This window comes from Oxyura jamaicensis, chromosome 8 (assembly GCF_011077185.1).
Source record: "Oxyura jamaicensis isolate SHBP4307 breed ruddy duck chromosome 8, BPBGC_Ojam_1.0, whole genome shotgun sequence".
NCBI classification, from domain to species: domain Eukaryota; kingdom Metazoa; phylum Chordata; class Aves; order Anseriformes; family Anatidae; genus Oxyura; species Oxyura jamaicensis.
In genome coordinates, this window is record NC_048900.1 from 22,216,886 (window position 1) to 22,229,041 (window position 12,156).

General features: G+C 42.5%; 1 protein-coding gene across 4 annotated transcripts; it reads right to left on the minus strand.

Moving 5' to 3' along the window:
* Nucleotides 1-2,179: 2,179 nt before the first annotated feature.
* On the minus strand, nt 2,180-8,410 carry PRDX1 (peroxiredoxin 1). Of its 4 annotated transcripts, none has more exons than XM_035332736.1 (6): nt 8,249-8,410; nt 5,500-5,616; nt 4,829-4,982; nt 4,428-4,550; nt 3,473-3,603; nt 2,180-2,561 (listed from the first exon to the last, which is right to left on the minus strand). In XM_035332736.1, exons 2-6 carry the CDS (start codon nt 5,603-5,605, stop codon nt 2,476-2,478), a joined length of 600 nt encoding a protein of 199 aa, XP_035188627.1. In that variant the 5' UTR covers nt 5,606-5,616; nt 8,249-8,410; the 3' UTR covers nt 2,180-2,475. The 4 variants fall into 4 exon arrangements, with proteins under 4 accessions (XP_035188627.1, XP_035188626.1, XP_035188628.1 ...); XM_035332735.1 differs by having other exon boundaries at nt 5,500-5,627; nt 8,255-8,384; XM_035332737.1 differs by having other exon boundaries at nt 5,500-5,624; nt 8,251-8,315.
* Nucleotides 8,411-12,156: the final 3,746 nt, after the last annotated feature.

Sequence of the window (12,156 nt, forward strand, 5' to 3'; positions counted from 1 at the left end):
ACGGGACAGCCCAGCCCGGGCGGCTGAGGAGCGGGGCCGCCGCCCTCAGGGCTTCCGCCTGACGGAGGAGGAGCGGCCGCAAGGAGCCGGCGGCTTCTTCCTCAAGGGCTCCCTCTGCCTCCCGGGAGGGAGCTCTATAAACAAAATTGCACCCAGCGAGTCTGTCCCCTTCACAATGCGATTTTAACTTTCAAATAATGCACCAAATGAAGTTATGAACGGCTCTATGTCATGGTGAGGTGCAGAGCGTAGTTATTAACACAAAGGCTCTTAGTCTGGGCACACAGCAGGCTTATTTGTCACATTATTGGGACTTCATATAGCATTGTAGGATATAATGGACACATGTAGAAGCACTTGCATGGGAAAGGACCTTCGAGATCAAGTCCAACCATCAACCTGACCTGCTGTGTGCCATCACTAAAGCACTGCCACATCCACACATCTCTGAAATACCTCCAGGGATGGGGACTCCACCACACCCCCAGGCAGCCCCTTCCAACACTTGACCACAGGTCCAATTTCACTTCTGAATAACAGCAGAAAAGTTCCTGCTGTGACTAGAATAAGAGATGCACATTCCACTGCAGTAGACCACACAAAGACCTCCTAGGAACTGCTGTTATAATTTCTGTGACATTTCAAAGTGAATGTAGCTAGCTTCAACTAAAGTAAGTTTTACATTAGACTAGCCCTGACTTCCCTCCTTTTAATTTGCTAGGATAAGAAAGTTTGAGATCAGATAACTTCATGTTCAACCACATCGCATTAGTATTTGTTCACTTATCTTGAATTCTATCAGCTATTATATGCAACTCCCATATAACCATGAGGATATTTGCAAGGGTTTGTTTAGTGCCTGGAAGCATCTTGACACTCCTGTTACTTTTCCAACCCCAAGATGTTGACCTAATTTGTTATCTTCATGAGAATAATGTGGATTTTAATCACTAAGCAAATATTTTAAATAAGCGTCACTTCCACACATCCTCAGGAATGTTTGTTAGAGTTCAGCAATACCAAGAGATTTTTTTTTTTTAAAAAAAAAAGCTTAAGTGGAGTAAGCCTTCTGCAAGAAATCTGTTTCCACACACACTTTGCAGGTTTACTACACAAGGCATGTGACACTCTTGATTCATCTGAATAGCCCTGGGCCTCACTCAACTTTGCTACTATTCACTTTAACAGGATAGAACTTGTTTACTAATTGAGGAGTTAAAGGCAGGCTTTTAGGCATTTATACTTTAAGTTAAACTTTACAGGTTCATAAAGATCACAAAGCTCTAACATACTTGTACCACAAAGCAATAGCACCTTCCCCAAATCTGAAGGTCAGGACTTTATTACAAGGCACCTGTAACCATGAAGCTACACAGCTGTAATGTAACTTAAGGTCATAGCCATATGTTTTGAGTTTGACATTATGCACATAATCATTTGTAGTACAAAGATGAAAGGCAAGGCTGAGCAAATCAGAGTACCATGGTTTACAGTACCACCTTTTTGATCTTATCCATTAGCTTGAAGTCTTATCAACCGGCATCTTCTCAATCCTCCTAAGACTCCAACTCCATATAATGAGAGAGATTATAGGGTTAATCTTGTGTATCCAAGGAATTTTGCTTTCCAGAAAGCCCAGTCTTCTCTAGAGTTTTCAAACTGTATGTTAAGGTTCCTAGATGGTTTGCATATGCAATCAGTTTTGACTAAAATAGATACAGAAACAAGTTTACGCTACATATGAAAACACGCCTTGCCTTCAGTCATATTTGTGTTTCATGATCTGGACACTGCATTACTGCTAAAGCCTGACAGAATCTGATCTAGCCATGTTCCTCTACCTATATTCAAGAGTCTTCTTCTAACAAGAACTTCACTACTGCAACATGAGAACTGAAGTGTTAATACCTCCACTCTAATGCAGCTGTAGAAGGACTCTGGGAATTGAGTTACTTACAGGCAGCTCAATAGACTGAGCTTAAAACTAGCAATCTTTGCTGCTACTAAAAGTTGTGTTACTGAACCAGAGGATTATACCACAGCTCCTGTTATTGTTTGCATTGTCTCATCTACAGAAATCAACACATTTTATATTCTAGTGAATGAATCTGACCACTACTGACCAGCAAAATGGAAGTGCTCTTTCAGCTCTTTGACTACATAAGACCAATACACAGCGTGCTTTTTCCATAAGTTTAATAGTTACAAAAGAATACCACTGCTCTATATGCAACACATGGCTAACCACATACAATGCATTGTCACTAAAGTCAATAGGGCATGATGTACAGATATGGATCATTAGGGTTTTCTATGAAGGTACTATCAACAGGACAAACTTTCCTTCAAGTAAAAAAGTTACTGTTTATACCTATAGCATGATCCCTTGACTCAAATGCAATGATTTAGTCAAAGTTCAGTAACTGATACTTGCTCTTTCTGTAAGGCATACTAGTTTCCACTCAGACTGAAAGTTTACTTCTGCTTGGAGAAATATTCTTTGCTTTTCTGAACATCAGGCTTGATTGTGTCACTGCCAGGCTTCCAGCCAGCTGGGCACACTGAAATGATAAGAACATGCAAGTCTTATTCCGCAGAAGTGGCTAGTGTTTCATACAGAGCATACTAACAACTCAAAACCTGTAACAATTTCGCAAGGCACATTAATCAGTTTCATCACATCAGTTATTTTTAATCCTCTTCATTTGCTTATTAGGTAGTAGCACCCAAGGAACCCAACGTCTGTCCATGCAACAGTGGGCCCTTTACACATGCACCCCTTCCCATCTTTCATGGAAGCTTCACAGCAAGGGAACACTAACTCCAGCAGTCTGGGTCAGGAGGCAACTTTACAAGTACTACAATATACTTACTCCCCTGGAGCCAGTCAAGCCTACTTTCTTAATCCCCATCTTAATCAATCCTACTCCGATCCTCAAGTTTAATGGGGGAAGAGGAAGAGTTAAACTGTCTCTAATCCCACTCTGTGGGCATCAGGAGACTATTACAATGCAGAGGTAGCACAGCCTCAAAACTGCAGTGACACTCAAGCAGCATTCTTTGGAGTCTTCCTTTTATACAGCTAAGGAAGGCTTGATGCTTGCTTTACAGAAGCCTGGCCACTTAAGCTATGACATCTCAGCTTTTGAGTGTCACTATACACTTCTGGTCTAGCCTGGTTTAGATGAGACTGCAGTCCTAGTTCTGGAGGAAAAGCTTCTGACTGCTCCAGGGGAGTAGCAACCTCCGCCCTTCCCCTTCAACATTTGGCAAATACTCAGTGGACCATGAATTGGAGTAGGATTATGCAGTGACAAATAGCTTTACAGAACCAGCTTCATTACAAGAGGAACAATCAATCACTTGCTGTGAACAGATCTATACACATACTTAGTACCTTTCAGTAAGCTTATTAAAGCTGTTAATACTGTTCTCCTGAGAACTATTTAGAATTAGATACAAGAACCCTTACCTTCTCCATGTTTATCTGTAAATTGGAAAGCCTGGACAAGCCTGAGGGTTTCATCAACAGAACGGCCAACAGGAAGATCATTGATTGTTATCTGTCTCAAGATCCCCTTCTCATCAATTATGAACAGACCCCTACAAAGACAGACCTGGCGTTAAAAACAGGTTTTGAAAGATTTGTCTGAAGTGAGTTGCAAAACCAAGTTTAATATTCTATCACACCAGTAAGTTGTGTAATGTAGTATTAGTGATCTCTTCCTTTCCCCAAAGCTAAAAACCTTGTGTATACTCAGTACTGACACATTAACAGTTGAAATCCTTACATTCAACAGTAGCTAAGAGACAGGAGGTAACTAAGTGCTACTTTCCTGAATTTGTTTTGATTTACAGAAGATACTAGTGGAAAGACAAAATGGAAGAGAAAAGAGAGACATTGCTGTATTCAGATAAAAATATATGCAGTTCTTAAAAATACAGCAGACTAACTGGCCACTGCTGAAGTCAAACTAAGAGTTAACAGAAATCAGAAGTTCAGCTCCCTCAGCAACTTTAACTGAACAGCTGACTAAAAGATAAGGCTTGGTTTTTAATACTACTGTACTTTAATCATTAATTACCTGTAGTCCCTTTCATGACAAGGTAGGACTTGCATTAGCCATGTTTATATAAGCTCACCTGCATGAGACTCCTGCATCATGCAGATATGTAACACTCCAAGTAATACAGTTATCAAAGGGAAGCAGCAGGCCTTTATCTAGCTTACCAAAACCATAAAAAGTCTAAACACTAAGCAGAACCAAGTAACAGCTCCTCTTGTAGGAGTGTTTGATAGCTTAAAGCAGTTTACATCTAGAATAGCTAAGAACTTCAGTTTAAGTGTTCACAAGTACACACAAGTTCTGTGTTAATCTGTATTGCAACATACAACCTTAACAAGGAGTTCACCTACTGCATATTACCTGTAGGCAATACCTTCATCCTCTTTAAGCACTCCATAGTCTTTGGCAATGACACGTTTTGTGTCAGAAACCAGTGGGATTTTCATAGTTCCCAAACCACCTTGTTTCTTAGGAGTGTTGATCCTAAAAAGTAGAAGTTTAAATATTTAAGAAAAAATTGACAGTTCAAAGCATGAAGTACAACAGAAGCTGATCTTAAGTGGAGTACTGCACTTCATCTACCACGAAGCAACAAAGGAATTGTCCAGTATTCTCCATTCTGTTCAAAAGTACCTGACACTACCAGCACTCCCCTAAGTGCCTTTAGTTCTTCAGTAAAGATAATTCAAATACTCAGGATTCAGCTCCTGTAAGCACAGGCAAAACATTCTTTTTGATTAAAATAAAAGGCTAATTCTTACCATGCAAGGTGACAGAAGTGAGAGTCAACAGAAGCTCCAATTATTTCACAGTTAATTTTCTTGAATTCATCAGCTCTGTCACTGTATGCAATAATTTCAGTTGGACAGACAAAAGTGAAGTCCAGAGGGTAAAAGAAGAACACAACGTATTTTCCTAGAAGAGCAGTGTCACCAGTTAAAGTCTTTTACCTCAGGTTTTATAGTAGTTGTAATATTCAGTATCAAACATTGAAGTATCAACAGAATAAAACATTTTGCTAATACTCTAGAGAAAGGAACTTCACTGGTCAGAGCGAAGTCTACATCCCACTCACAGAAAAAAGAAAAAAACAAGGGAAGATTTTGCTGTTCCACATAGCATGTTGGAGATGTTACATCAGTCTCAAACTGAGAGAACAAATAAGCCTGACCCCAGATTACACTTCAAAAGAATTTTAGGCTGATAACCAACAATTATCATAGCCAGAACATTCAGCCATACTGTCAACAGATTCCCAAGCATACTACAGCCATCAACTGACAAAAATCACCATGCAAGTTGTCTACTTCAGTCTACTGTCAGGTGGTCACTATTACTTTGAAACCAAACCAAAGACTTTTACTTAGATGCCCTCTGACCCCCACCTATGGCCAGACTGCATTTGTGTAATTAGAGAGGCACATAAACTTACCTCTATAGTCAGAGAGTTTGATGTCTTTGAATTGCCCATCTGGCATCACAGCTGTGGCAGTGAAGTCAGGGGCTGGTTTTCCAATGAAAGCCTTTCCTGAAGACATTTTGATTTACTCTAGAAAAGAATTAACAGCACAGTTTAGGTAACAGTATGTTTGCACCCAGAGCTATTTATTCAAAGGACCTCATCCATTTACACTGAGCATCAACAGGGACAGTTCATCACCACTTCATCTTGCAACACAAGGCTTAAGAATTAGTTTTAAGTTTGTTATCTGGGTAGTCAGGTCTCCAAGCCAAGGTACTAAGCAGATGCCTAACACTGAGATCTATAGCTCATTAGTCTCCTAATGAAAGGCAATTGTTATCTTTGACTAAGAAGAACGCATTACAGAAAAGAGCTAGCCTTCTTGGGTTTTAGCAGTAGTCAGTACATCTTCCAGTTCCACTAATAAGATGAGTTGGAACATCTCTTCCTACCTTTCTGATGGGGAGACCCTTTTTCAAGTTTACATGAGAATGTAAGACCTCAAACCTTCTCTTGGTTATTCAAGCAGGGTTTTGTTCATCTCCAAGATAACAATGGAGATGTTCTCTACATAATTACACTTTAGCCTTGCAAACAAAGCCACGTTGTTTTATTTGTGAAGAGAAGACTCAGGGTGTACTTGGGAATTACATTTTATGTTTGCAAGTAAAATTTCACGAAGTCTTAAAACAGTAAGGCCAGGTTGTTTCCCCCTAATATTTCAGTCTACTGAAAAAGAGTATGAGGGTACACAAGGACAAGAGAGCTTAACTTCTGGCTGCCTGGCCTAACACCAAGTCATTTGCAACATGTCCTGCAGAGTATTTTTGCTCTGTCTGGGAATGCATAATTTATGCACCACTCTTTGAATTCCAGTTACTTCCAGGGCATAATTTTTCAGACAGACAGCTTGTGAACCTTGTTTATTGAGCTCAGTCTTTTTAAAATGGTCCCACTGAAGTCATTCTATATACTGTACAGGCACCAGCTGACTTGGAGATACAAACCTGTGTAAGGTTAGTATGAGTCTCATATCACTAAGGAAAGGTAAGATTCAAAGATCTTCATAAATCCTGCCTGCAAGGTACAAAGTCCATTCCAGAACAGGTTGGAAGCACCTCATTTCTTGACTCCTTCCCCCTTGCCACACTTTCTCGATAACTAGTCCAGAAGCCATGAGAAGCATTTACAATTTAGTCAAATTAAAACTTATCAGTTTAGAATCTTTTAATTATAGGCTTAACATTTGAAGGCTCCTCTTACACACCCTGAGAACACAAACAACAACCTGCTACCTGAGTTTGGTTTGCAAAGTGCCACCTTACTCAGTGTTTCTAACTGTCTCATGCCACAAGCAAGCTCTTCTTCATCCTCTTGTTCATACAAGGGGTTTGTCTTCAAATGCAGCAGGCTAGGAGGTAATCTTAGGAATGCCTGTCAGTTCTGGCCACCACCATTTATAAGATTGCACTGGAACAGTCTAAAAGGATGACATTAATAAATCCTCCGAACCCTTCATATAGCCATGAATACAGATGCAATCCTGAAACTACAGTTCTGCAAGAGGGGACAAGGGGACAATCATTGCACAATATTTGTTTGAAATACTGCCAACTAATGAGTTTCATCTTGTGAACAATACCTGTTTTATCTGGAGTGTATGACCCCGCAGTTTTGTCACTGAATTACATTATTTTACATTACTCAAGCTCAAGGTCGTCCTTTTACTCCGTAGGATGCCAATCCTTCTATATTTGTTCCACTGACAGTCCCTGGAGTGTATTACTGGGGATTCAGTGTCAAATAAACACTGCCAGACTGCTCTCTGGTACTTCTCCTTTCTAAAGCAGGGGGTTATTGTCCCCTTTTTAGGCAACTCGAAGGTCTTCAACATCAGGTTAGGAGGTTCAGTCGCGTTGCACTGCAACCCAACTGCTTTCCACTGCAACCCGCCGCCGCCTGCTCTTCTACGCGAGAGCAGCACGCATTCATCCCCACCTTCTGCCTGGATTTTAGCCGCAGCGTTTCCTAACCCGCAGAGGCACAGACCACAGCCTCAGCACTGCAGTTCCTTTCCCTCGAGAGGAAGGGAGAGCGGGCGCTGCAAAGGCAGCGCAGTTTAATGGGGTCAGAGCACCTTCCAGTTGCTCGCAGCCTCAATTATCCCCAAACTGCAATTACACCAAGCCAGGCCTGCGCTCTAGCTAAGAATTCATACCTTTAGGATACCTCCGGCCGTTGCACAACACCCCAGCCTTCCTCCCCGCTACCCCCAGGGCTGCGGTTGGAAGGCTCCGAGCTGCGGTCAGAGGCGACCGACCCGCCGGGCTGCAGCGCGCCGCAGCCGGCTGCTCGCACACCGCCCGACGCCGGTTCGCGTAGGGCGGGCTCCGGAGTGACTCCGGATCGGCTCCGGAGCGGGGACGGGAGGCGGCGGCCGAGCCCAGCGCCGACAGTGAGGGGGGCGGGGAGGTGGCGGTGCTTACCATCCCTCCGTTAAAAGGGGGGAGGAAAACAGGGAAGGGTGAGGAGATGAAAAAAGCGAACCCGTCTGCGCAGAGGGGGAGGGGAGAACAAAACCAAATCAAACAAAACAAAAAAAAAAAAAAAAGGAAAAAAAAAAAGAAGAAAAAAAGCCCCCCCTCAAGAAAATAGAAAATAAATCACGGCTACTCGAGTCACTGCAAGCACAGCCCCACGAAGCTCCCCCGGCACTCACCAAAAGACCTTCTCGGCTCGATGAGACCCCAAAAACGGCCCCGACCCCGCCAGGAAGCTGCAAATGCGGCAGCCCCCCCCCGCCCCGCCGCTTTATAGCGGCCGCGATCTCGCGAGGAGACGGGCGAGACCCTCCCGGCCTCCTTCCCGCCCTCCGCCCGGCCTCCCCTCGCGGCCTCCGCCCGCCCCTCACGGGCCGCCGAGGCAAAGCGGGCGGGTTGCAAGGGCAGCATGACTCGGCACAATGCTGGCCGCCTCCCGCCCCCCCCGCTTGATAGCCTTATCTGAGCGGGGACACGGCCCCCAGCTGCTGAAAGTAGAAATTTTTTTTAAAAAAAAGTGAATAAATGGAGGTGGTTGGATAGCGTCCTGGGAGGGGCCGGGGAAATGCTCGGTGTGGGGGTAACGGGAAGGTGATTCAGGTGGCTCACTGCAAGAAGTGGCTTTTTAATACCTTAACAGAAGCAAGTTGTAATTGTTAGGAGACATAAGAGAAGCAGAAGCAGAGGGTTCACTGGGTGTTGAGGAAAAGGGCTGGCATGGCATTTAGATGAATGGGAGTTTGGCATTGACTTCGATAAATTCAGACATTTTCAACAAAGCAATGTGCATTTGCAGTATTGTGTAGGTGTGGGGTCAAATCTTTTATCTTCTCCCTCTGTATTACCAACTGCCTCCTCAACCTGGTTCTGATTCTCAAGGCTTCCAGTGATTCTTCCCTGCTAATGGCAAGATCGATCCAAGTCACGCAAGTCATGAAAAAAGCTGAAAACTCCATTAACTGTTACTTCGAAGCTTCGGCGTTAGGATGGAAACTCTTGGACGATGCCCTTACTCATTTCAGAGAGTTCTGTGAAGCCTCTCTGAGGGACGTTTAGCCTGAGTGAATTCCCACGCGGATCGTGTTTGCATCCAAGAGAGATGAAACAGTCCTCCCACTTTCTGGTTGACGACTAAAACTGGAGTGTACACATAAACGTTTTATTAAATAGTGAATGCTAAAGCCTATAAAGGCCATGTCAATGACAAAACTGCTTGCTTTAGTCAAGTTATAAATGTGTTTACCAACTAATTTTGACTCCTTGTCCGTTTTCCATTTTACAGTTGTGTTTCTTATACTAGTTAAAACTTGATTATAAATGGTAATGAGGAGAAAACCACAAAGGATTAGCAAACTTTAATTGTTTACAATCTACAACAATGTGCAGTGTTGCTGGGTGACTATACCCATGTAGTGAATCACCCAAGAGATGACTGGTTTCAGTACCAGATGAAATTACGCCCTTAAATAATAAAAGCAATGCAACATTTATATGTGTATGCAGTATACATATATATAAAAGCTCACCTTAATTCAAATAATGTATCTACTGCTATTTCTATTGTTACAGCATGCTTAATCTCTTAAATAAGTTTGTCACTTTCTTAACATCAATGTTTTGAGGACAATTGGGGTCTATGAATTGAGATGTGTATATAACTTGGTAACAACTCAGGCCATGTACCTGTGAACAGGTTAACCCCTGAAAGGTCAGGCTGTCCTAATTAATACCTCTACAAGAATGTAGTCTCCCTGCAACTCTAGCATATTAACCAGTGGACAATGCAGTAATGACTTTCTCATGGTTTCAATGCTTGCTATGCTCATTTCTCACACTTTCAGATGCATAACATACCCATTTTGCTTAGCTACTGCAGTGCAGTTTGTTCCAGGTTTGTGCCCTTAGCATTGCATTTCCATTCATATGTCCATGGCCTCATTATTTTTTGATTAGTTTCTGAACTAGTATTTCCAAACATCAGTTTCTGGATGTTTTGGAGAGAGAAATTGTCAAGGCTGCTCCTTGTTCAGTGAGCAGATAGCTTTCTGTGGCCTGTTTCGGTATTTAGGTACATGATGCTATTTAGAAAAAAATAAAAAAAAAAAAAAGTAGTTTTTCAAGAAAGAAAGGGCATGTCTACCCAAACAGGTGCTGGAAGGACACCTTGTTTCTCCATGCTCTGCTCTGGATTAGCCCTGATGTTGTGCTCTGCTAAAATAGCTGCCAGACGGGATCAACCCGTACCTGATTAGCACAGAGCATCAGGAGTCGCTTTGTGCACATCCATATAGCTATGGCCACAATAAGTAGTCTGTACATCAGCAAAGCAGAGATGACTGGCCCTGCAGTGTTGGAGCGCTGAAACTACCCAAAGATTTCCAAATCAATAACTGCAACAGACATTACATCTATCTTTTTGATCACAGTATCTCCCAGATATCTTGGTTAGCAATTGGACCTTGGTGTGCCAAGAACTGTAAAAATAAAGACATTGGTCCTATTTCAGGACACAACCATGTCTGAGTTTCCATCTATTTGTTGGGGCAGAATTTGAGTTTTTTATATAAGTGTATACAGGACTTCTGGAGTAAGATGAATCTAGCCAGAACAGCAGTGGGAACTGGGCTTGGGTGGTGGCTGCCCTGGGCATGCCCCCCAGGCAGATAAATGTCGGTTCTGCAGCAGAGAAAATCCCTGAATGCCCTCTAAAGCCAGCACATTAGGACATCATCGTGTATGTTCTGTAGAGCTGATCTCTGCACATGCAGAAAGCCAGCTGAATCCCGAACATACTGAACTCACTGTATACACACGTTGCCGTCAGGGACATAGTAAGAGTAAAGTCCTGACCACGTGGGGACATTGTAATATAACATATGCAAAAAGACAACTCAAAAGTCAGCAACTGAGATGTTCCCAGGCCCTGGGGCATTTATGCATAAGCAGCTGGTGCACAGTAGTTTTAATGAAAACAATTACATATCATTTAAATATACAGGGCACATATTTGGTTTTCATTGCTTTGCTCAAGTGAAGACTATATTTCTAGGTCAAAATGTCCTGCATAACCTCTTCCTTCTTACACACCTTTTTATGAAGAAACTTCATTACTGTATGTCTGGATAATCACTACTTTTTGATGACAAAATATTTCACTCTTCCTTACCTTTTCCCTTTTACTCCCCATTACATCATTGGAAGCTGAGGTTTAAGTTTTCATATGTGACATTAATATAAATCAGGCATTTTCTATTTCATTAAGATTGCTGGTTTCCAAAGGGATTTTTGATTGGCAAGGGCTCCAAAAAATAAACCAAACCCAGCAGCTTTTCCTTCTCCTTTATTCTTTCCTCTTCACAAGTTTGTATTTCCTGTCATTTTTATTGCCTTGTCTTTTTCATGCACTCTCTTTCCATGTTTCTGCGTTTTGTCAGAACAGGCTGCACCACAGAAAAATCTGGTCATGTGAACGCCCAAGAGATTAATTAACCTTTGTGCCTGTAAACCTCCTGAGCAGCTGAAATCAGAACAGCAATGAAAGAGTCTGTGGTAGGATGATCTTTCTGGAAATATAAACAGGAGGCTCTTCAAAGCCTTGTCAGATATGTATTTTGCCTAATTGCTGACACACATAAAAAATATATTTGTATTTATACTTTATAGTTTATAAATGGCAGAAATGGAGGCCTGGAATTAAAGACAAAGCTGGTTATAGCTTTCTTTAGTTTAAGACAAGGTACACGATCCCACCAGCCTTGAGTGTTTGTCTCAGTCACGGGCACAGTTTTGTTACCTCCAAAAGCGGTGCCCGGCTGGGTGCACCCAGGGGTAATTCCTGTGTCGAATTCACTGCTTTAATGGCACTTTTGATTTTATTGTACAGCCTTGGTTTTTATTGTACAGCCAGTGAGGAGGCGCATTCCTGCACACCTGCACCAGCAGAGACCCGGTCTCCTCAGGAGCCACCACTTCTCCACACACCTTTTGGCACAAAAGCTAAGGCTCAACAAGCCTAACTGCGCATTCCCTGGATTCCTGCTATTTAGGGCTACGAATAAAGCAGAGAAAACGCCGTCTCCCTTCCCGC